This window comes from Pelophylax lessonae (genome assembly GCF_965119305.1).
Source record: "Pelophylax lessonae genome assembly, chromosome: 1".
Classification (NCBI taxonomy): domain Eukaryota; kingdom Metazoa; phylum Chordata; class Amphibia; order Anura; family Ranidae; genus Pelophylax; species Pelophylax lessonae.
In genome coordinates this window covers 28,768,931-28,792,510 of record NC_138768.1, presented here as the reverse complement: position 1 = coordinate 28,792,510, position 23,580 = coordinate 28,768,931, and the positions used below count along the sequence as shown (strand labels likewise).

The 23,580-nt window shown below is 45.1% G+C and overlaps 1 protein-coding gene across 1 annotated transcript in view; it reads left to right on the top strand.

Annotated features, from left to right (window-relative positions):
* The window catches only part of LOC309566803 (vomeronasal type-2 receptor 26-like), a gene marked incomplete at both ends in the record, with an annotated part of 356,998 nt that extends 336,495 nt beyond the window's left edge, over positions 1-20,503 (top strand). The window contains one exon of the mRNA XM_082272118.1: positions 19,611-20,503. Coding sequence (XP_082128244.1) covers positions 19,611-20,503 — 893 coding nt within the window. The remainder of the gene's footprint in view (positions 1-19,610) is intronic.
* Positions 20,504-23,580: the final 3,077 nt, after the last annotated feature.

The window sequence follows — 23,580 nt, the reverse complement described above, 5'->3', positions numbered from 1 at the left end:
ACTGCTGTATATTTTAGTGCGTTACTGCACGTTTAATGCAGAATATTTAGATGCATTAGTGCATGTTTAGAGCCATATATTTCAGCTAGTTACTGCACATTTACAGCAGTATATTGCAATGCATTACTGCAAGTTTAACGCAGTATATTTTGGTGCATTACTGCATGTTTAAAGCACTACATTTGAGTGCATTACTGCATGTATAACAAAGTATATTTCAGTGCGCTACTGCAGATTTAATGCAGTATATTTCAGTGAGTTAGTGCATGTTTAATGCAGTGTACTTTACTGCGTTACTGCACGTTTAACTCAGTATACTTGAGTTCCTTACTGCATGTTTAACACAGTACATTCCAGTGCATTGCTGCAAGTTTAACGCAGTATATTTTAGTGCGTTACTACTCATTTACTGCAGTATAGTTCAGTGTGTTAGTGCACGTTTAACGCAGTATATTTTAGTGCACATTTAATGCAGTATTTTTCAGTGTGTTAGTGCATGTTTAACACAGCATATTTCAGTGCTTTACTGCATGTTTTCCGCAGTATATTTCAGTGTGTTACTGCACGTTTAACATAGCATATTTCAGTGTGTTAGTGTGTTACTGCACATTTAACCCTATACAATTCAGGACATTACTGCACATTTATGGCAGTATATTTCGGTGCATTACTGCACGTTTAACACAGTATATTTCAGCACGTTACTGCACATTTAAAGCAGTATATTTATGTGCATTACTGCACGTTTACTGCAGTATACTTGAGCTCGTTACTGCACGTTTAACACAGTATATTTCAGTGCTTTGCTGTACATTTCACACAGTATATTTGAGTGTGTTACTGCACGTATAACACAGTATAATTCAGTGCGCTACTGCAGATTTAATGCAGAATATTTCAGCAAGTTAGTGCACAATTAACTAAGTATATTTCAGTGCATTACGGCACCCTTAACGCAGTATATTTCAGTGCTTTACTGCACATTTTACGCAGTATATTTCAGTGCGTTTCTGCACATTTAACGTAGTATATTTTAGTGCGTTACTGCATGTTTAACGCAGTATTTTTCTGTGCATTAGGACAATTTTGACACAGTATATTTCGGTGCTTTAATGCACATTTTACGCAGTATAGATCAGTGTGTTACTGTACGTTTAACGCTGTATAATTTAGGCCGTTATGGCAGTATATATCAGTGCTTTACTGTGCATTTCACGCAGTATATTCGAGTGTGTTACTGCACTTTTACAGCAGTATACTTGAGTTTGTTACTGCACGTTTAACTCAGTATATTTCAGTGCTTTACTGTGCATTTCACGCAGTGTATGTCAGTGCATTACTGCACATTTAAGGCAGTATATTTCAATGCTTTGCTCATCTTTTAACACAGTATATTTCAGTATGTTACTGCACGCATAATGCAGTATAAATTAGTTTGTTAATGCACATTTAATGCAGTATATTTCAGTGTATTACTGTACATTTAATGCAGTATATTTCAGTGCGTTACTGCATGTTTAACGCAGTAAATTTCAGTAACGTAAATTTCAGTGCATTAATGCATGTGTACTGCAGTATATTGTAGTGTGTCAGTGGAGTGCATTTGTGTAGTGAGTACTCAAATTAAACTGCACCAACACTGCACCACTTTCCATTGATTAAAGTGCATCCACTTACACATTTCCACATCTTCACAGGGAAGCAATCACACTGACTCAATTTAGGAGCTGAGCCACTTGATGTACCCCTAGGATATCCTGGGCTGGGCTCCTTTCACTACAGCTGACACAAAATACTTGTTTGGCTGTGTTCACTCAGGCTCTGCGGCATAATTGTTCCAACTGCATACATTGGCCATATACCAGGAACTCACCACTTGATGGTTAGACATGCATACTATACACTGCTATCAATTGATCTCCATCTTTACGGAATCACTGGCTCTAACATCCGGTGATAAATCTATGACCAATATGAGGAAGTTCATGCATTTATATCTATATAGAGGATCGCCCCGACATATGGTCTCAACGTCTACCCCAGAGAGGAATTTCTCCTTAATTGTACAGCCGATCAGATACGCAATGTAGGGTCCATATAGCCCTGAAGAAGCTTTTGGCGAAACGCGTTGGATTTGAAGATCCCAATTGCATATTTAGGACCTTGTATTTCCTTTAATATTCCAATTAGGAATATATGTTTTACTTTTGTATTGTCTTGTCTTAGATATTTGTATTTTATCTTTGTCGATTCAAAAAATTTATACTTTTTTATATATAATTGTGAGAAATCCAGTTTTATTCCTTTTTTTCTTTTCAATTTCCACATATTCATCACATTTTGTTAATAAACACCCCCCACCATCATGTTTGGGAGGCCAACAAGAAGAGGCAGATGTTCTTATGGCACTATGAGGGGGCCAGCAGTGTATGTGTCCACAGGCAAAGGTGGATGTGGTCAGTCCTCAGGCCGGGCATCATTTCCTCTGTTTAGTGATGTTGCCCGTGCTATCCAGCCACAACATGCAGAGGAGGTGGTAGACTGGCTTACTAAACCATCCCCATCCTCCTCATCCTCCATCACCCAGACAGATACTAGTGCACAGTCCACTGCAGCTGCCAGAGTGGCTAAATCTGCCGCCTTGTCCACAGCTATTTCTGCCATAGCTTCAGGCATGGAGGAGTCAGCTGAGTTATTTGAACACAGCGGTAAAGTCCATAGCATACTTTCATATCCCTCATCCTCCTTCCCCCCCTATCACCTCCCCCCTGTTTGGAGTCTTCATCCCAATCTTGGTTTCTTCACTACCATGCACTTTGGGAATTATATGTGTTCACATTTGGACCATTATTCCCCCCTCACTCATTACAATTATTTTTTTCATTGTATTTCCTTATGACCCCACACCCAAACCTCTTCACTTTCGCACTTCCCCATTTCATTACACACGTTATCTATTTAGCACTTAACCTGCACTTGATGTAGATGCTATCACTTACAGTTGTAACTCTTCCTTGCAGAGGGATAGGTTGATCCCTATTCAAAGCATTTCATTTTTCGTTCATTCTAACTCTGGACACTAGAGCTTGAAGTGGGATTGTTTGTCTTTGGTGATCTTCTAGACAACAGGTACACTCCTCCAGGTGTATTTAATTCGTTCAGCAACCAGGGATGACATACATTCTCCTTTTTGGACCCTTTAAATCCCTTGCACGAGGTGCCTTAAGCACTCTTGTTAAATTTGACATTTTAGCTGTATGCTCCCTGTGGTGCCCTCTCTGGGGTTGGTCACTCTCTCACAACCCGGAGAGACTCAACCACATTTGCCCGTTTGCCCTTGCCTTTTTACAAACAGGTCAAGATAACTGGCATATTGTCACTGAAAAGGTATAAATAAATAATTAAATTTATGGGTAAATATGTGATCCTCGTTTTTTTTTTTTCTTCTCTTCTTCATCTCGATCTCTGAGGGATAGTATTGTTGTATTGATTTAAAAAGTATTTTTTCCGTCTTTCAGGTGAAGTTTTCATATTGAATTTTTGTGAATAAATATGATTACATTATGTTATGGATGACACTGATATGCTCTTCTTCCTTTAGAAATAATCTCTATGGTTCCTTGAGAGTTAGGTGGTCCAGAAGAAACGGTACTTCTGTAAAACACGTAGACCTCTATACTATAGCTTGATCATTTACCATGCAACTCCATAGTGGCTTTATTTGGTAGTATCAATATGCAAGCTTGTATGTTTTTTTTTTTTTTTTTTTTTTTTATAAACAATTTATTGAAAAGAATAAAAAAACGCACATTAACAAGTGATGGCAATATAGTACAGTCAACAGACATAAGTACAAATAACAGTGTACATCCAAAATAACCACAAACTGTATCAGGGCGCAGAGAGATGCCATCTGCGGAAGATACTAAAAAATAAACAAAGCAAAAGTGACCCAGCCTCGTACAATACATGGCCAAAAATTCAGTATATTATTGCAAATACAGAGGGCCACTGCGGCGTAGATAAACATCCCCGCCGCATGGGCCGAAACCAATGCGTTACGGGGTGCAGTGCAATCATATGGGGTATTGGGAATCAGGGGGTAAGGGAGTACTGATGAAGGGAGAGAATTCCGACCCCTCAAACATGGGAAGTGAGGATGAGGGCAGTCAGGAGGCATGAAAATGAATGTCCTGGATGGGGCACCTCCGAATCGGACACCCCCAAGGGGAACTCACTGTGTCCAGGGCCGGGGGCGCACCACCCATACATGTAGATAGACCGCCCAACGCTGCACATGGGTACGGTAGGCAACAGGAGGTAGGGGAGAGGGGGGTCACAGGGAGAGCAGGTGGGGGTGGAGGACGCCGAGAGCGTCATGAGACAGTGGGGGAAGAGAGCAATAGCATAAGAAGAGGGGATAGAGGGATAGAGAGAGCACACTAGGTAGGGAGAGTAGAAGGGGGATAGAAAATGGAGAAAGGAGGAGAAGAGGAGTGCGGGCGCACTCCCCCGCAAGACGACCGGGAAGCAAGTGGGGTGTGGCGAGCTAACGACAGACTATGTATTCATCAGGCGACGGTGGTCATCCGATGCAGCAAAGTCGATCCACGGGGCCCAAATGTCATAAAATTTGGAGGGAGTGTCAAGAGCTTGAAACGTGAGATCTTCCATACGGGCGATCCTTCCAACCCTCCGCAGCCAATCAGCTACAGTGGGTGGGGAGGGAGACAGCCATAGGCACGGGATGCACATGTTGGCGGCAGAGATTAAATGGAAGACCAGAGACCTCCTGTACGTCCGCTGAGGGAGGGAGGAATGATGGAGGAGGAATTGTGCCGGGCTGAAATCCGGCGTATAAGTAGTGATACGAGTTATGAGGGCATGTATCGCCTTCCAAAAGGGCTGGATCCGCGGGCAGTCCCACCAGATATGTAGGAGAGATCCTGTATGGAGGCGGCAACGCCAGCAAAGGGAGGGGAGGTCCGCCGACATTTTATGCAAAAGTTCAGGAGTCCTGTACCAGTGTGCGAAGATTTTAAAGCCAGTCTCCTGTGTGAGGACGTTCCTGGAACCCTTGTGAATGTGAAAGAAGATTCGCTCCCAATCATCATCCGACAAAGTTTTGGCGGTGATCTCCTCCCACTTAGCCCGTAAACGGACGAGGCGAGGCGGAAGTTGCAAAGAGATGAGGGAGTATAGTAGGGAAATAAGATGCCGTTGCGGGTCCGACGATCTGCATAGGGTCTCAAAGGGGGTGAGATCCCTAGACCAGCAGGAGACATCAGGGGTATGTAGGAAAAAGTCTCTGAGCTGCAAGTGATTGAAGAAGCGAAGCTGAAAGTCCGGGTATTTCTGTGCCCAATCATGGAGAGAGAGCAGTGAGCCCGCTTGAAAGCAGTGTTCGGCCCTGCATGGAGCGTCGGAGGCAGAACCCTGCGGGGGGATGTAGGAGAGGCCCGGAGGGAAGTCCGGATTTTGAACAAGGGGTACCATAGGGCCAGGCGAGGATGCCAGGCGCAAGGTCTTGCACAGCTTGCGAAAGATTACGATCGTGGGGTTGATGGTCGGGTGCTTGTAGCACACCGTCGGAAAGGAAGGCGTCGAGATCCAGGGCAGGTGTTGAACAGGGATGGGGGAGAAAGAGTCTTCCAACGCGACCCAAGCTTTGACATGATGATGTTTGTGCCAGTCCACCACCCTTGCCAGGTGGCAGGACCAATAGTATCTCTGAAGGTGCGGCAATCCCAGGCCACCCATCTCCTTCGGGGCAGTCAAGACGTCCCAAGACAGCCTGGGGCGTCTCGAGCGCCAAATGAAGGATGTGCATGCGGAGCGATACGAACGAAAAAACGCTGGAGGGAGCTTTAAGGGGACGGCTTGCATAGTGTAGAGAAGCCTAGGAAGAACATTCATTTTGACCACTGCAATCCTGCCGAACCAGGAGAAGGAGCCAGATTCCCATTTAGAGAGGTCTGCTTTTATAGACTGCAACAGTGGCAGGTAGTTGCGTGAGTAAAGGTCAGCAAGAGTTGAAGGGATTTGGATGCCTAGGTATGTGATAGCAGAGGGTTCCCAGCGGAAAGGGAAGTTGTCCTTGCAGAACTGTACTTTGCATGGCGGGAGGGATATATTCAGGGCCTCTGATTTTGCGTAATTAATTTTGAGGTTGGATAAGAGACAAAAGGCGTCAAGGTCCCGGAGAAGGTTAGGTAAAGAGATTGCAGGGTTCGTCAAAAACAGCAACACATCGTCGGCGAAGGCCGCTAGCTTATAGGTTTTATGGGCTATAGTTATACCGTTTATATCGGGATTAGAGTTAATGCGGCGGAGGAGGGGCTCAAGGGTAATGATGTATATCAATGGGGAAAGGGGGCAACCCTGTCGGGTCCCATTCGACACGGAGAAGGCGTCGACAGGCTCCCGTTGACCCGTACCCTAGCCGAGGGCGACGAGTAAAGAGCCCGTATAAAGTTCAACATGCGACCAGCGATGCCCAGAGACTCCAATGCTGCAGTCATGTAGTCCCAGGCAACCCTGTCGAACGCCTTCTCCGCGTCGAGCGAGAGGAAGAAACCAGGCGTGCCAGAGGAAGTCATCCAATGGTGGATGTTGAGTGCCTTGAGAGTGTTATCCCGGGCCTCGCGCCGGGGACAAAACCCACCTGGTCGAGCGAGATGACATCCGGAATGTGGGGTAGCAGGCGGTTCGCCAGTACCTTGGCGTAAAGTTTGATGTCAACGTTGAGGAGGGAAATTGGCCTGTAATTGGAGACCAGGGACGGGTCCTTGCCGGGTTTAGGAATGACGGTAATGTGAGCTTCCAAGTAGTCTGGGTGCAAAGTAGGGGAATCAGAGAAGGAGTTGAAAGCCGCAAGCATTGGGGAGGACAGGATATCCCCGAAGGTCCGGTAGTATCCCACCGTCAAGCCATCCGGGCCCGGACACTTCCCCGGTTTAAGTTGTTTGAGTGCAGAGTGCAGTTCGGGGGAGGAGATGGGCGCATCAAACTCCGCCAAGGCTTCCGGTGAGAGGGGAGGGGGGGAATATTTCTGCAAGAATGCCTTAATATGTGCTGTTCTGTCTGCAGGGGGGACTTCAGGGTCTGGGATATCCAGGTTGTATAACGCACGGTAATACGTAAGGAACTGTTGAGCGATAGCACTGGTGGAGGTGACCTTCCCGCCACGCGGGTCCGTGATCGAGTGGATCGTCCTTGCCGCCCGTCGAGTCTGAAGCGCTCTGGCCAGAAATTTGCCGATTTGTTACCATAGTCATAAAACAGACGTTGCTGTAAAGCGAATTTACGTTGCGTTATAAAGCCCAATTCTGTGAGGAGGTCTTGTCGGGTTTGAGTCAGTTCAGTCAGAGTGTGTGCGGCTAGAGTGAGCTTGTGCGCGCGTTCCAGGGAATGGATGCGGTTAGTGAGGGTAGCAATATGAGCCCGTCGTTCCTTGTTGCGTTTCGCAGCCATGGCAATAAAAACGCCCCTAATGGTGCACTTATGGGCCGCCCACAACGTAGCAGGGGTCACATCAGGCGTGGCGTTATGGGCAAAATACTCTCGCAGAGCAGAGGTCAGTTCCGCGATATATACCGGGTCGGTCAATAGGGAGTTGTCCAGGCGCCAGGAGCGGGAGCGACCAGGGTCGGGCTGTAGGGAGAGGGAGATGGTGATAGGGTGGTGGTCAGACAGAAACATAGGATCAATGGACGCAGAGCGCAAAGAAGAGAGGGCAGCCTGGGAAAGAAAGAGATAATCAATCCTGGAGTATTTATTATGGGGGTGCGAGAAGTACGTGAAGTCCTTGGTGTCCGGGTGCAATGTCCTCCAAGCGTCATGAAGCAGAAGGTCTCTAAGGAGAGTCTTAATTGCTCGCAAGGCGGAGTACGGTAAGGAGGAGGAGCCCGAGGAAACATCCAGGAGGGGGGAGAGGGCTACGTTGAAATCCCCACCCACTACTAAAGTGCCCGCCTGAAATTCGGTCAAGCGAAGAAGCGTTGCCCGGAAAAAGGGTACGGGGCGTTTGTTTGGGGCGTAAATGTTCGCTAGCGTAAAGAGTTGACCACGTATGGTGCCCTTAAGGAAAAGAAAGCGTCCCTCTTGGTCTGAGACAGAATCTTGTAGCGTCCACGGACAGTTTTTAGAGACCAGTATAGAAACTCCCTTAGACTTAGAAACGCTGGACGTTGAGTGATAAACCGTCGGGAAGGAGCGATCGTAAAGGCGGGGAGTTTTATCCGAGCGGAAATGGGTTTCTTGCAGAAACACCACGTCCGCCTTAGCCTGACGCGCATAAAGCAAGAGCTTAGATCTACGCTCGGGAACGTTCAAGCCCCTGACATTAAGGGAAAGGATTTTCAAAAGTGGGTCCGGCGCATGCATCCCGGGGGAGTGCGCCACACGCCCCTTAGAGGAGGCAGGCATGGTGGTCAGCTTAGAGGAGAGAGAAATAGGGAGGGGAGAGGGGGAGAGGGCAGAGAGGAGGAAGAGCAGAGGAAGAGGAAAAGAAAGAAAGAAGGGTGCGGGGAATGAGAAGGAGAAGGAAGGTTAAGACGGGGAGGAGGGGGCAAGGGGGAGGAAAGGCTGTGGGAACAATCCGGTGGCAGGAGGTCCTGCCTACCTGTCAAGCACGGAAACAACAATGGGGGAGGTAGTGTTTAAGTGCAATGAGTGCCGTTAAGCTGACAATTGTAGTCAACCGTAACACACTAGGGGGGTTGGATAAAACCTAACCTGGAGGGCACACGTGAGATCCTGTTTCCACACTCGGGTGGGAGAGAGGAAAAAAAAAAAGGAAACAGGAGAAAAACGGGTAGAAACAGGAACCAACTGACTGTGTGCCCCGCCGACGGACAAAGAAAAGGGGATGCAAAAAGGGGAGAGACATTAACGATGAACAAGATGCAAATGCCCACAGGGATAGGGGAAGGAGTCCCGTATAATCAGTGCAACAGTATAAACCTGGCATGGGGTAAACTAGAGAACCGTTGTGGTGTATAACACATACCATGAAAAGTAGCCGGTCACTCACGTGCCTCCGGGGTCACTGGTGTCACCCACCACAAGGCCAGGAGCGAGTTAGCAAAACATAACCAAAATCTGGAGGCCCCTGGATGGGGCATGGCAGGACCACCACCCCCGATGGACGTCCGTCACCAGGGAGGGTGGGCCCCCCACTGCTTACAACATTAGCATTGTAAGGTCACTAAAACATAGACACATATTATGAAGTCCATCCTCCAAGCATATATCACACAAGAGAGGTCCGGTCGACTCCCCGGGGGCGGAAGGGATCCGCCCGGAACAGGCAAATCCCCCCCTGCACGACCCCGGGCAACCCACCCGACCCCCCAAGCTAGCATTATCCAGGGAAATATCAACACATTACGATAAACATTGAATTAGGCAACATTGCTATTGTCAACAGCGCCACCACATCCCGCGGACCACCTGAATAGGGTATATCTGGCATGTCCGATAGAAACCGAAAACCCAAAATCCAAAATCCAAAAGCCAACCCTCCCCAACCCAACCCCCACCCAGTGCAAAAGTAATCCGGTCCATATAAAGCACCGCAGCAGTCGGGAAGCCTGCAAGGTCCATAACCACTAGGCTGTGGTAACCGGGGGGGCGGGGTAGTAAAAGGAAGTCCAACAGAGGTAAAGCGACCATTAGTCAGCAAATAGCATGAACAGGCAGGGCACATAAAGGGTCTACGTTGCTGCGGATGCCAAAAGGCGAGATCTAAGCGGCAATATGCCAGTGCCTTGGGGGGGGGGAGGACCAGGGAGGGGGAGGCTGGCCGCCCGACCCTGGCAAGCATGGGTGGGCATACATCTGCGTTCAACGGTCAGGAGGGCAGGACAGTTAGAATACAGGGGCGCTGGACAATACATAAGCATTGAGTCAATGAGCAGTCCGAGGATGTTCATAAGGCACATCGGCTAGGCACGTGGAGTGGAGGTAGGACGGATCATAGCCAGCCAAAACATGGGACGAGGAAACAAATAAACGTGGGCTCCATGGATAAAGGGGGAGAGTGGCCAGTCCAGTGAACTACGGGAGAACAAGGAGTGGGCAAGGGAGCATATAACGTGAAAAACAGTGATACTTGCCAGACGATCATTGGTGTCCCGACCATCAGTCACCTTGACGAGGCTTCCTTTGCTTGGGAGGTTTTGTGGGACTCGCCGCCAATGGCGGTATCTGCAGAGCTGCGAGGGGCCTGAGTGGTGAGGGTGAACGAGGACGCCTGAAACGAGAATCATGGGCCTCCATAGGTTCCTCTCTGGGCGTTGGTGCTGCTGGCGGACCCCCACGGAATGCAGCGTACCAGTTAGGGACATCAATCAGCGGGAGCCCCATGGCGGCACAGAAGTGTGGGAGTTCCTCCGGGACCCTCAGGAGAGCCGTACGGCCTTGCGCGGTGGCTGACAAGCAAAAAGGAAACTTCCATTTATATGGTATCCCCTTCAGCCTCAATGCTTCCAGCAGAGGTCGCAGATCTCTGCGGTGCTGCAAGGTTATGCTGGAGAGGTCTTGATAGATGTGAATAACAGCACCCTCATGTTCCAAATTGGCCCTGTTCCTGGCCTTTCGCAAGATCTCCTCTTTTAATTTGTAATCCACTAGGCAGCAGACCACGTCCCTGGGAGGGTCGCCATCCCTGCCCCTGGGGCGCAGCGCACGATGTATCCGCTCCATGTCTATGGGGGATTGCATGGGGCGATCAAGGAGGGTATTAAAAATACCTGTGACAGCAGGGGCGACCATGTCGGGTTCCACAGATTCGGGGAGACCACGTACCCGCAGATTGTGACGTCTACCCCGATTGTCCAAGTCCTCCATATGCCGTTGAAGCTCCCTAAGCTGCAGGGAGTGAGAATCCACCGCACGTGTGACAGACCGTAGCACTCTGTCATGCTGTGCTGTGACAGTTTCCATGCCCTGCACTCGGCCGGTCAGGCTTCTCATCTCCTCCCTCAGGTCATGGATCGCAGAGCCCAGCGTGTCCTTAATGTCGGCTGCGATCATCCGGAGGTCTGCCATCGTCACCGAGGGAGGAGGGGGGGTCGGCATAGCGGGTGGATCGGTGGCCGAGGCTGTAGCCGCAGCATAGGAGCGAGCAGGCTGCGAAGTTTGTGTGGAGGAGGGCGCCAAGCTGCCTGTGAGCGCCATGTTTGTCCCCTGGGCCCGGAACATTTCAGGGATGCTTTGGCTCAGCTGAGCCCCTGTGTCCCTCGGGGAACATGATCGGGTGGCAGAGGAAGCCCGGGAGGTGGATCCCATCGTTGTCGGGCAGTGAAGCACCCGGGTCTCTCCAGCTTATGGATGCTGTTGTCCGTGTCGGCGGGAGCGCAGGATCAGGCAGCCATCTCCGTGCGAGGTCAGACCACGCCCCGCAAGCTTGTATGTTTTAACCAGTTCTGGACCGGAAGGATTTGTCCCCCCAATGACCTGGCCATTTTTTGTGATTTGGCATTGCATTACTTTAACAGAAAATTGTGCAGTCGTGTGACTCTGTAATGAAATAAAATTGGTGTCCTTTTTCCCCCCACAAATAGAGCTTTCTTTTGGTGGTATTTGATCACCTCTGTAATTTTTATTTTTGTGCTTTAAACAAAAAAAGAGCGACAATTCTGGAAAAAAAAAAAAAAACAGTATTTTTTACCTTCTGCTATATACCATTCTCAAAAAAAGAAAAAACTTAAAATTCAACATTTTTCATCCTTATAGGTTAATTTGTATTCTGCTACATATTTTTGTAAAAAAAAATTTGCAATAAGCGTATTTTGATTTTACAACAGCTGACTGTCCTTCTCTTTCAGCGGGGAGTGATTATGGATGCCCAGCGGCAAACGCGGCCGCCGGTCCCGTGAATCAGCATCCTCGCTGCCTAGTGGGGGTGGGAGCATGCCGCCGACAGCATGCACTCGCCCCTCAGCACCACACCTTGTGACTGACGTAGGTCTACATAGTTTCGCGCAGCCGAGCCAGCCTGCCACAAGAACACTTGTGAACAAGGAATTGGCAGTCATGTTCCCCCAGCAGCAGCATATTGCCAAGTTGTCTCCAGTGATAATGAGGATGGAGGGGATGATGATGATGATGAGGTCACTGACACGACTCGGGTGCCGGATAGAGCAGAGGAGGAAAGAGAGGGCTCAGCTGTCTGGGCCTTTTTTTTTAGCACATGTGCATTCGATCCCACTGTTGCAATTTGCAAAATTTGCCTCAAGCGCATCAAGCATGGCAAAAACACCAGCCATTTCTGTACCACATGCTTGACAAGGCATTTTACACCCCACACCACTCAGCCTGCTGGAAGGGAAAATAAAAGCCAAACAAAAGGGATGCAATTCTTCTCCTCCTAACTTCTCACCTCAGTCTACCCCTGCTAATCCTCGTGGCCTCTCAGCAGCCTCCACTGACATGGATAATGGTATAGCGAAGGGTGTCCTAGGTTCTTCTAGCATACCACCAGCTGTAGAGTATAGCAGGCACATTTTTGTGCCCCATCTGCTGTAGCGAAAAAAAAAAAAAATACAGTCACTGCCGACCACATGCCCAGCATCCAAATTCCAGCTTGTCCATGCTGTTGGCTTTTTAACTCTGTCTTTCTTCAACGCTGTCTTTCTGTCTGGTGGATTCTGCCTCCTTCCATGAATTTGCAGAATTTGCTGCACCACAATTGCAGATTCCCAGTCACTATTTCTATTCATGCAAGTCCATTCCAGCTTTGTACTATCACATTGAAGGCAATGTTGTGGCATCGTTGGGCAAGGCAGTGGAGCAGAGATTCTTGCAGTTCTGCAGGGGCAGGCCCAGAGGTGGTTCATGTGATGCCAACTGGGGTCAGGAATGGTGGTGTGCAATAATGGCACAAACCTCCTGTCGGCCCTTAGACAGGGAATGTTGACACATGTCCCATGCCTGGCACATGTCCTTAGTTTGGTGGTGCAGTATTTCTTAAATAGGTACCCAGCGTTGGAAGATCTGCTAAAGCAGGCCAGAAGAGTCTGTAGCCATTTCCGGCAGTCATACACAGCTAGTGCTCAGATGGCTGAAATTCAGTGGGAATTCCACCTGCCCACAAACCGCCTGATTTGTGACATGTCCACCAGGTGGAACTCAACTTTGGCAATCCTCAACAGGCTCAGGCTGACTCTCTGTGTCATTATAGACAGGGCACTTGAGGCAGAGCAGTGAGAGGAAGAGGAGGACTTCCTTTCCTCTCAAGGCCCACTTTATGCAGACACCATTCTTGCCACACCACGAAACACACAAGAGGAGAGGAAAGAGGAGGAGATTTTGGCTGTTTTGGAGGCATTGAAGTAGAGCAAGACATACGTCAACCCTTAACAGATGGTTTTCCATCCCCAGAACCCTTGGGAGTAGTATATATCTGCGAGGAAGCAGTTCCAGATACTGTAATCCTCAGTGACCTGAGGAGTCTTCTTCTCATGCCTCCGCAAACTTGCGTTGCATGGGCTCCCTCATTCTTCAATGCCTGTGAAAGGACCCAAGAATATGTGGCATCAAGGAGAAGGATCACTCCTTGACCACCAAGTCTCTGAATTTATCCCATCCCCACAGAGGAAGCAGAAGATAAAATCTCTTGAGGACACCTTAAAGAGGAGTTTGGGTAATGCCTTTCCCGACTCGGTTACAGTCTGGTGGAAAACGTAGTTTTGAGGCTTCTGTTGGTCAAGAGAGGAGCAGTGGAAAAAAGGGCTGCCTCAGTAATGCTTTTCAAAATTTTTTAAGTCCTCGCCACCCAGGACTGTTAGCTTCCACATCCCATCAGCAGTGTCTGCATCCAGTGTCCTTTCTGAACGGGCATTCAGGTGGTGCCAGATGTTTTGTGATGGATAAGAGAGCATGTCTGTCCACAGACTCCGTGGACTGGCTGACATTTATCAAAATGATTTCAGTCCTGTATTAGCAGCAGCTATCAAGCCCCTAATGCCGGTGTCACTGATTAAAGATTTTTGAGATGTGGAATCTCTGCAAGACTTCTAGGCTGCCTAGCTTTATGGGTGCTGATTTATTCTGGAAGAATTTTTTTGGAGTAGGTTTCATGGTCACAGTTAACACCCAAAGACCAATATTTCCACACCTGTTTGACAGGTGCATATCATTTCAATTTCTGACAACAAGGCCAATTCTTGCTTTCATCAAGAGTACCTCTATAGGGTGTAAGGGATCAGAGGGGTGAACAGTCGGCTCAGAGACAGTCCAGTAAAAGTAAAATGTGCCTTAATTCAGCTTTAAGGCAAACAAACAGAAAAAAAATGACAGGCTTGTCTTGAAATACAGTCACACACAGGAGTTAAGCACAGTCTCTGCAGCAAACAGGCTTATAGGCAATACTTCACAGCTCTAACCAGAGCTATAGTCCTTTACAGAGGTTTTATCTCAACCAGCAGGTCACAGTCCACAAGTGGAGCCTTTCACAGAGCACACTGATGTCTCTCTCTCTCTCACTAAACAGCTCCACCGACACTTTCAGACCAGCTGATTAAAAAGCAGGTCTGAAAGGAAAGTACCTGCCCTCTTCAATTAACCCTTTCTTAACCCTGCCTCAGGCTGACTTTCTACAAGGGTTACGATGTGAAGGCACCACCAACACTCAAAACCCAATTTTTCTGAACATGTTTCTTCTATACAAAGTCTGCAAAATAGACACCAACATTTATCCAAAAAAGCTCTTATCTTGTTCCCAGTACACTACTAAAGGCAGACTAAATGAAACCCCCCGGCAATTTATTTTAAGGATTTTTTAATTTTTTTTTTGTTGTTTCTCATTTTTATAGTTTCACTTTAAGCATTAGTAAATCACTGCTTATTTACAAATGATGTTTTGTACAAACTTTTTTTCATTGATACATGTCCCCCAGGGCAGTACCCAGACCCTCATAACCATTGTATGCCCAATTACTTGCATATAAGCCTTCAAAATGGGCACTTTTGAATTTTCCAGTTCGAGTCCCATAGACTTCAATGGGGTTTGTTGTTCAGTTCCAAACTTTTGCAATGGTCGAAAGTTCTGCCGCAAAGCAAACAGGGGGCCATTCGGCCCATCTCTAATCTCGAAAATGCATTTAAGTTTTGGCCACCAAATCAAAAAAGGATATCTGGGAACTGGAGAAAGTGGAGAGAAGAGCAACCAAACCGATAAGAGGCATGGAGGAGCTCAGTAATGATGATTAGGTGAACTGAATTTATTTTCTCTTGAGAAGAGGAGAGTATGGGGGGATATGATCAACATGTATACACAGTGGTGTATTTAGGTTTTGTGCTGCCCTAGGCCTGAAAAACTTGGGCACCCCTAATTTAAATATGACCTACCCCTTCCTGTAAAGGCCACACCCTTTCCTATTTATTACTTACCCTGTCATCTGTAAACCACAGGCCACAACCACAGTCTATCAGTTCCCATCACTGCAGCCTCATCAGTTCCCATAAGTTCAGCTTCATCATTGTGGCCTCATAAGTTGCTATCAGTGCCCATTAGTGCAGCCTATCAGCGCCCATTAGTGCAGCCTAGCAGTGCATCATATTACTGTCGCCTCATCAGTGGACATCAGTGCAACCTATTAGTGCCCATCAGGGCAGCATATCAGTGCAGCCCCATCAGTGAAGCTTATCAGTGCTGCCTCGTGCCCATTAGTGCAGCCTCATCAGTGTCCATCAGTGGAGCATATCAGTGCTGCCTTATCAGTGCAGCCTCATTAGTGCCCATCAGTTCAGTTTATCAGTACCCACAATTGCCGCATCATCAATGGCCACCAAAGCAGAAAATTAGTGCCCATCAGTGCAGCCTATTAGCACCCATCAGTGCAGCATATCAGTGCAGCCCCATCAGTGCAGCTTATGAGTGCCACCTCATCAGTGCAGCCTTATTTTCTTCCCTCCTGCAAAGTACCGCCCTAGGCCTGGGCCTTGTTGGCCTAGGCCAAGATAAAGCACTGTGTATACATACATAAGTGGTTCAGATAGTGAACTTAGTGTTGAGTTATTCACTTTAAGGTCATCACAGAGGACAAAGGGGCGCTCTTTACATCTAGATGAAAAGAGATTTCATCTCCAAATAGGAAAAGGTTTCTTCACAGTAACAGCTGTGAAAATGTGAAATAAACTCCTTAAAGAGATTGCGTTTCAAAAGGCCTGGATTATTTTCTAGATACACATAATACAACTGGATACTATTATGTATAGGTAAAGTTGATCCAGGGAGTATCCAATTGCCTCTTGGGGGATCAGGAAAGATTTTTTTCCCCCCCATTGGATCATTCTTTATTATTTTTTTTTCTACTTCCTCTGTATCAACTGTGAGTATAGGATTGTGTATATAAGATTGTGTTTGTGTGTGTGTGTGTGTGTGTGTATATATATATATATATATATATATAGATACATATATAGATACATATACACAAACACAATCTTATATACACAATCCTATACTCACAGTTGATCTTACCCCTGCCCTCAAAAGATCAAATTGAGGTTGGTTTCATCACATGTGCTGTTAATGTTGGTAATGGTAATTTTAAAAAACAAACCAAAACTAGAAGTAACAAAATCTGTGTTGCTTTCAGTTTGTGATGCCGTAGTGGAGGGGTGGGTATGGATGCACTTTACTTGCTTTTCCTTGATAACACTGGGGAGCCTGAAAATGGCGGCAGGCAGCAGCGGGAGGGGGACCTTTCTGCACCCGTTAGAAGTGATAAAGCAGCTGTAGAGTTACTTGAATGACATGAAAGCCCATCTCCAGATGCAAATTTTGATACTGGAATGATGCCTGCTAATGCCATAACTATTTCAACTCAAGGATGTATCAATATATCAAAGGAGGTTGAAATGGTTTAAGACCCAATAGTAAATTACCTGTTGATCTTCAAGAAATGCACTCAGCTCTTAAGCTCTATTGAAGGGCTGACAACACACAACACTTTTGTGGACTTAATAATGTCAGCTCTGTCCAGTTCTTTTGATAATCTACTCAAACCAACCTCCCATCATATTCTTCACAACCTAGAGACTAATGCTGACCACAAACTATGCAATTTTCTTGATTCCCCCATTAACAATTTTCTTGATTCCCCCATTAACAAAGTCAGTGTTGATGCAAGGAATTCTCTCACTGCTCTATTGTATTCTGAGTAGGAGGTTTCCCCGGCCATCAGAATACAATGATCACTGTCAGTGGCTATAGCCCCCGGCAGTGACTGCATAAAAAGACTTGACTGGCTAGTTGTATTGAAATTAATCGATAGATCAACTTTAGTAACAACCAGCCTGCCCATAGATGGATCAAAATTCAGCCTATTCCTGCTGACCCAGCTGAATTGAGATCAGTCTATAGCTGGCTTAATCACTGTTTAATTTCAATATATGAATTAGGAGGGTTAATTAGACTCTGTTGAGTAGTGTGTACAGGGCAGCTCTAAAACTCTGATAAGATGAACATTTTTTTTTTTTTTAACATATATATTAAAATGATTCCAGTGGTATATTTAATAGAACAAAATGTATCAAATAGGAGAAGTTCATTATCAGGGTTTTCAGACAAAGTTTACTGCCTATGTTTTTTTTTAACTCATTGTTATATCCTTATGGAAACAACTCTTTTATTTATTTTTAATATTATTTTTTTTACCATTTTCTAATGAACAGTGGCTACTTATAGAATATCTATCTATCTATCTATCTATCTATCTATCTATCTATCTATCTATCTATCTATCTATCTATCTATCTATCTATCTATCTATCTATCTATCTATCTATCTATCTATCTATCTATCTATCGTGCCTTGCGAGAGTATTCGGCCCCCTTGAACTTTGCGACCTTTCGCCACATTTCAGGCTTCAAACATAAAGATATAAAACTGTAATTTTTTGTGAAGAATCAAAAACAAGTGGGACACAATCATGAAGTGGAACGAAATTTTATTGGATATTTCAATTTTTTTTTTAACAAATAAAAAACTGAAAAATAAATTTGGCGTGCAAAATTAAGTTAATACTTTGTAGTGCCACCTTTTGCTGCGATTACAGCTGTATGTCGCTTGGGGTATGTCTCTATCAGTTTTGCACATCGAGAGACTGAAATTTTCGCCCATTCCTCCTTGCAAAATAGCTCGAGCTTAGTGAGGTTGGATGGAGAGCGTTTGTGAACAGCAGTTTTCAGTTCTTTCCACAGATTCTCCATTGGATTCAGGTCTGGACTTTGACTTGGCCATTCTAACACCTGGATATGTTTATTTGTGAACCATTCCATTGTAGATTTTGCTTTATGTTTTGGATCATTGTCTTGTTGGAAGACAAATCTCCGTCCCAGGTCTTTTGCAGACTCCATCAGGTTTTCTTCCAGAATGGTCCTGTATTTGGCTCCATCCAACTTCCCATCAATTTTAACCATCTTCCCTGTCCCTGCTGAAGAAAAGCAGGCCCAAACCATGATGCTGCCACCACCATATTTGACAGTGGGGATGGTGTGTTCAGGGTGATGAGCTGTGTTGCTTTTACACCAAACATAACGTTTTGCATTGTTGCCAAAAAGTTTGATTTTGGTTTCATCTGACCAGAGCACCTTCTTCCACATGTTTGGTGTGTCTCCCAGGTGGCTTGTGGCAAACTTTAAACTACACTTTTTATGGATATCTTTAAGAAATGGCTTTCTTCTTGCCACTCTTCCATAAAGGCCAGATTTGTGCAGTATACAACTTATTGTTGTCCTATGGACAGAGTCTCCCACCTCAGCTGTAGATCTCTGCAGTTCATCCAGAGTGATCATGGGCCTCTTGGCTGCATCTCTGATCAGTCTTCTCCTTGTATGAGCTGAAAGTTTAGAGGGACGGCCAGGTCTTCGTAGATTTGCAGTGGTCTGATACTCCTTCCATTTCAATATGATCGCTTGCACAGTGCTCCTTGGGATGTTTAAAGCTTGGAAAATCTTTTTGTATCCAAATCTGGCTTTAAACTTCTCCACAACAGTATCTCGGACCTGACTGGTGTGTTCCTTGTTCTTCATGATGCTCTCTGCGCTTTAAAAGGACCTCTGAGACTATCACAGTGCAGGTGCATTTATACGGAGACTTGATTACACACAGGTGGATTCTATTTATCATCATTAGTCATTTAGCTCAACATTGGATCATTCAGAGATCCTCACTGAACTTCTGGAGAGAGTTTGCTGTACTGAAAGTAAAGGGGCTGAATAATTTTGCACGCCCAATTTTTCATTTTTTTATTTGTTAACAAAGTTTGAAACATCCAATAAATTTAGTTTCACTTCATGATTGTGTCCCACTTGTTGTTGATTCTTCACAAAAAATTACAGTTTTATATCTTTGTTTGAAGCCTGAAATGTGGCAAAAGGTCGCAAAGTTCAAGGGGGCCGAATACTTTCGCAAGGCACTGTATCTATCTATATATCTATCTATCCATCATCTGTCTATCTGTCTATCTATGTTATATTCTCCCACAATGCACTAATGGAAATCCCTAATTGTTATCTGTGTGACAACACAAGACAATTTGTTTTCTCAGAAGCTCTGACCCCGATGCTCATTGTGTTTGTATTGTTCTTCCTGCAGACAGTGAAAACTGCATGAAATGTCCTGATGATGAATGGCCAAATGAGAAGAAGGATCGGTGTGTTCCAAAATTGGTGGAATTTCTCTCCTACACTGATGATCCCATTGTTGCAGTATTTTCAGCTGTCTCCATCCTCTGTTGTCTTCTGACTGGTTTAATATTGGGGATATTTATACATTACCAGGACACCCCTATTGTTAAAGCTAATAACCGGAACCTGAGCTATCTTCTCCTGGTCTCCATCATGCTGAGCTTTCTCTGTGTCTTCTTGTTCCTTGGCCACCCAGTAGATGTGACCTGCATGCTGCGTGTAACCTCTTTTGGTGTCATCTTCTCAGTTGCCGTCTCTTCTCTACTTGCCAAAAGTATCATGGTGTATATTGCATTTAAAGCCACCAAACCTGGGAGTCCCTGGAGGAAATGGATGGGAGCCAAACTGCCCAATTCTCTCATTTGTGTCTTAACACTGGTTCAAGTAATAATTTGTATCACTTGGTTTTCTGTTTCTCCCCCCTTCCAGGATCGGGACACGTACTCTTATCAGGGGAAGATCATCATCCAGTGCAATGAGGGTTCAGTTATCGGCTTCTACTCTGTCCTGGGATATATGGGGCTTCTGGCAGCTGTGAGTTTCATTATAGCTTTTTTAGCCAGGACATTACCGGACAGTTTTAATGAGGCCAAGTACATCACCTTCAGCATGCTGGTGTTCTGCAGTGTCTGGATTGCCATGATCCCAGCCTATCTGAGCACCAGAGGGAAATACATGGTGGCTGTAGAGATATTTGCTATAATGGCATCAAGTTCTGGACTTCTTGGCTGTATTTTTTCCCCAAAATGTTACATAATTCTGTTTAGACCTGACCTGAATACAAAAATAGTTATCCATTAATGTTTATGAAACAACTCTGGGTTTCCATTAGTTATGGCCTTATCTCTATTATTGTTAAAATTAGTATTTTGGTAGTGTATTAAGAATGAATGAACACAGTTAAATTTAAAAATGTAATACTTACCTCTCTGGTTGAAGGTGAGTTTAATTTTTGCTCTGGACATGGCTGATATCAGACACTGAGTTTGTAGGAAATCTTGTTGGGTGTAGTGGTTCCTCTCTCCGACCATTACATCACTACAGAACAATGTTGCCACTTGAGGAAGAACCACAGTGACCAGCGGGGAACAAAGTATCAAAAACGTTCTAAAATGTCAGATACCAGAGCCACCCATTGCTCTTCAAAAGATCGACAATTTCACTCACCACCTTCCAGAAAGATAAACATTAAACATGTACAAACCCAATTCCAAAAAAATTGGGACACTGTACAAATTGTGAGTAAAAAAGGAATGGACTAATTTACAAATCTCATAAACTTATATTTTATTCACAATATAATATAGATAACATATTAAATGTTGAAAGTAAGACATTTTGAAATGCCATGCCAGATATTGGCTCATTTTGGATTTCATGAGAGCTACACATTCCAAAAAAGTTGGGACAGGTAGCAATAGGAGGCCGGAATGTACATTAATGTACATAAAAGGAACAGCTGGAGGACCAATTTGCAATCTATTAGGTCAATTGGCAACATGATTGGGTATAAAAAGAGCCTCTCAGAGTGGCAATGTCTCTCAGAAGTCAAGATGGGCAGAGGATCACCAATTCCCCCAATGCTGCGGCGAAAAATAGTGGAGCAATATCAGAAAGGAGTTTCTCAGAGAAAAATTGCAAAGATTTTGGAGTTATCATCATCTACAGTGCATAATATTATCCAAAGATTCAGAGAATCTGGAACAATCTCTGTGCATAAGGGTCAAGGCCAGAAAACCATATTGAATGCCCATGATCTTCGGGCTCTTAGACGGCACTGCATCCCATTTAGGAATGCTACTGTAATGGAAATCACAACATGGGCTCAGGAATACTTCCAGAAAACATTATCAGTGAACACAATCCACCGTGCCATTCACTGTTGCGGGCTAAAACTCTATAGGCCAAAAAAGAAGCCATAGCTAAACATGATCCAGAATCGCAGGCGTTTTCTCTGGGCCAAGGCTCATTTAAAATGGTCTGTGGCAAAGTGGAAAACTGTTCTGTGGTCAGACGAATCAAAATTTGAAGTTTTTTTTTGGAAAACTGGGACGCCATGTCATCCGGACTAAAGAGGACAAGGACAACCCAAGTGGTTCTCAGCGCTCAGTTCAGAAGCCTGCATCTCTGATGGTATGGGGTTGCATGAGTGCGTGTGGCATGGGCAGCTTACACATCTGGAAAGGCACCATCAATGCTGAAAGGTATATACAAGTTCTAGAACAACATATGATCCCATCCAGACGTCGTCTCTTTCAGGGAAGACCTTGCATTTTCCAACATGACAATGCCAGACCACATACTGCATCAATTACAACATCATGGCTGCGTAGAAGAAGGATCCGGGTACTGAAATGGTCAACCTTCAATCCAGATCTTTCACCCATAGAAAATATTTGGCGCATCATAAAGAGGAAGATGCGACAGAAGACCTGAAAGTTGAGCAACTAGAAGCCTGTATTAGACAAGAATAGGACAACATTCCTATTCCTAAACTTGAGCAACTTGTCTCCTCATTCCCCAGACGTTTGAGACTGTTATAAAAAGAAGAGGGGCTGCCAAACAGTGGTAAACATGGCCTTGTCCCAACTTTTTTGAGATGTGTTGATGCCATGAATTTTAAAATCAACGTATTTTTCCCTTAAAATTATACATTTTCTCAGTTTAAACATTTGATATGTCATCTATTTTGTATTCTGAATAAAATATTGAAATTTGAAACTTCCACATCATTGCATTCTGTTTTTATTCACAACTTTTTTTGAATCGGGTTTGTATATATAACAAACTTTATAAGATGATTGTAATGGAATTTTTATAGTACGGAGTCACTTTAATTATACTGTATGTAGATGAATCGGATAGTATTATTAAATACTGTGACGGTGTTCACCGTCACTGGAATTTAAGGACAGATGGATGATGGCTTGGATTGCCTCCATGTAGAAATATTGAGATTTGTTCCCATTTGCCATGAGGGCTCTGACCAGGAAGTACAACTCCTAATATGGTCATTCCAGGAAGTTCAATGAGGAGACTGACTGTCTAACAATGTTGCTTTTGTCTGAGGTGGCTTTCCATTCACCTATTGTCGGGTGTGCTAATGAACTCACCTGTTGTCTGCTAAGGGATGTATTGACACTCAGAGTAATGTGTATTGGGGCTCGTTATGGAACCATTGTTCTGTGTCTGGCTATTGTGTACATTTATTGTCCCCTGGGGGTTTCTGTCTCATTACACATAACAGTCCTTCTACTCAAGCTATCCGACCAATCCCTGCTGACTAATTTTCAAGTCCTCATTTGCATGGCTAAGGAGGACCTGAAGGAGAACGGCATGTACTTTGAAATTGACCAATGGGAAAGCGGTTGTTGGGGGCAGGATGTTCCAAATTCTGTATAAAAGTGTGCTGTGTACTTCCAATAAATTGTCTTCCTGTTTGAACTTACATACAGCCTGCCTGGTGTTTGTTCTAATGGATTCTGAACGGCACATAGCTGTAGTTCGGATCCCGGAGCCTTGGTTGACCGAACCATCAGACGTTGCGATCTGCAAGCTGACTCACTAGAAACAGAGTGTCGGGAGAGCGGAAGCGAGCGAGCAATGGTCTTGTCACAAATACTTTTTGCTTGGTGTATTCTAAAATCATATTTAACAACTTCTGGACCGGAAGGATTTGCCCCCTTAATGACCAGACAATTTTTTTGCGATACGGCACTGCGTTACTTTAACTGACAATTGCATGGTCATGCAATGCTGTACCAAAATAAAACTGATGTCCTTTTTTTTTTCCACAAATAGAGCTTTCTTTTGGTTGTATTTGATCACCTGTGCAATTTTTATTTTTTAAACTATAAACAAAAAATCGAAATTGGAAG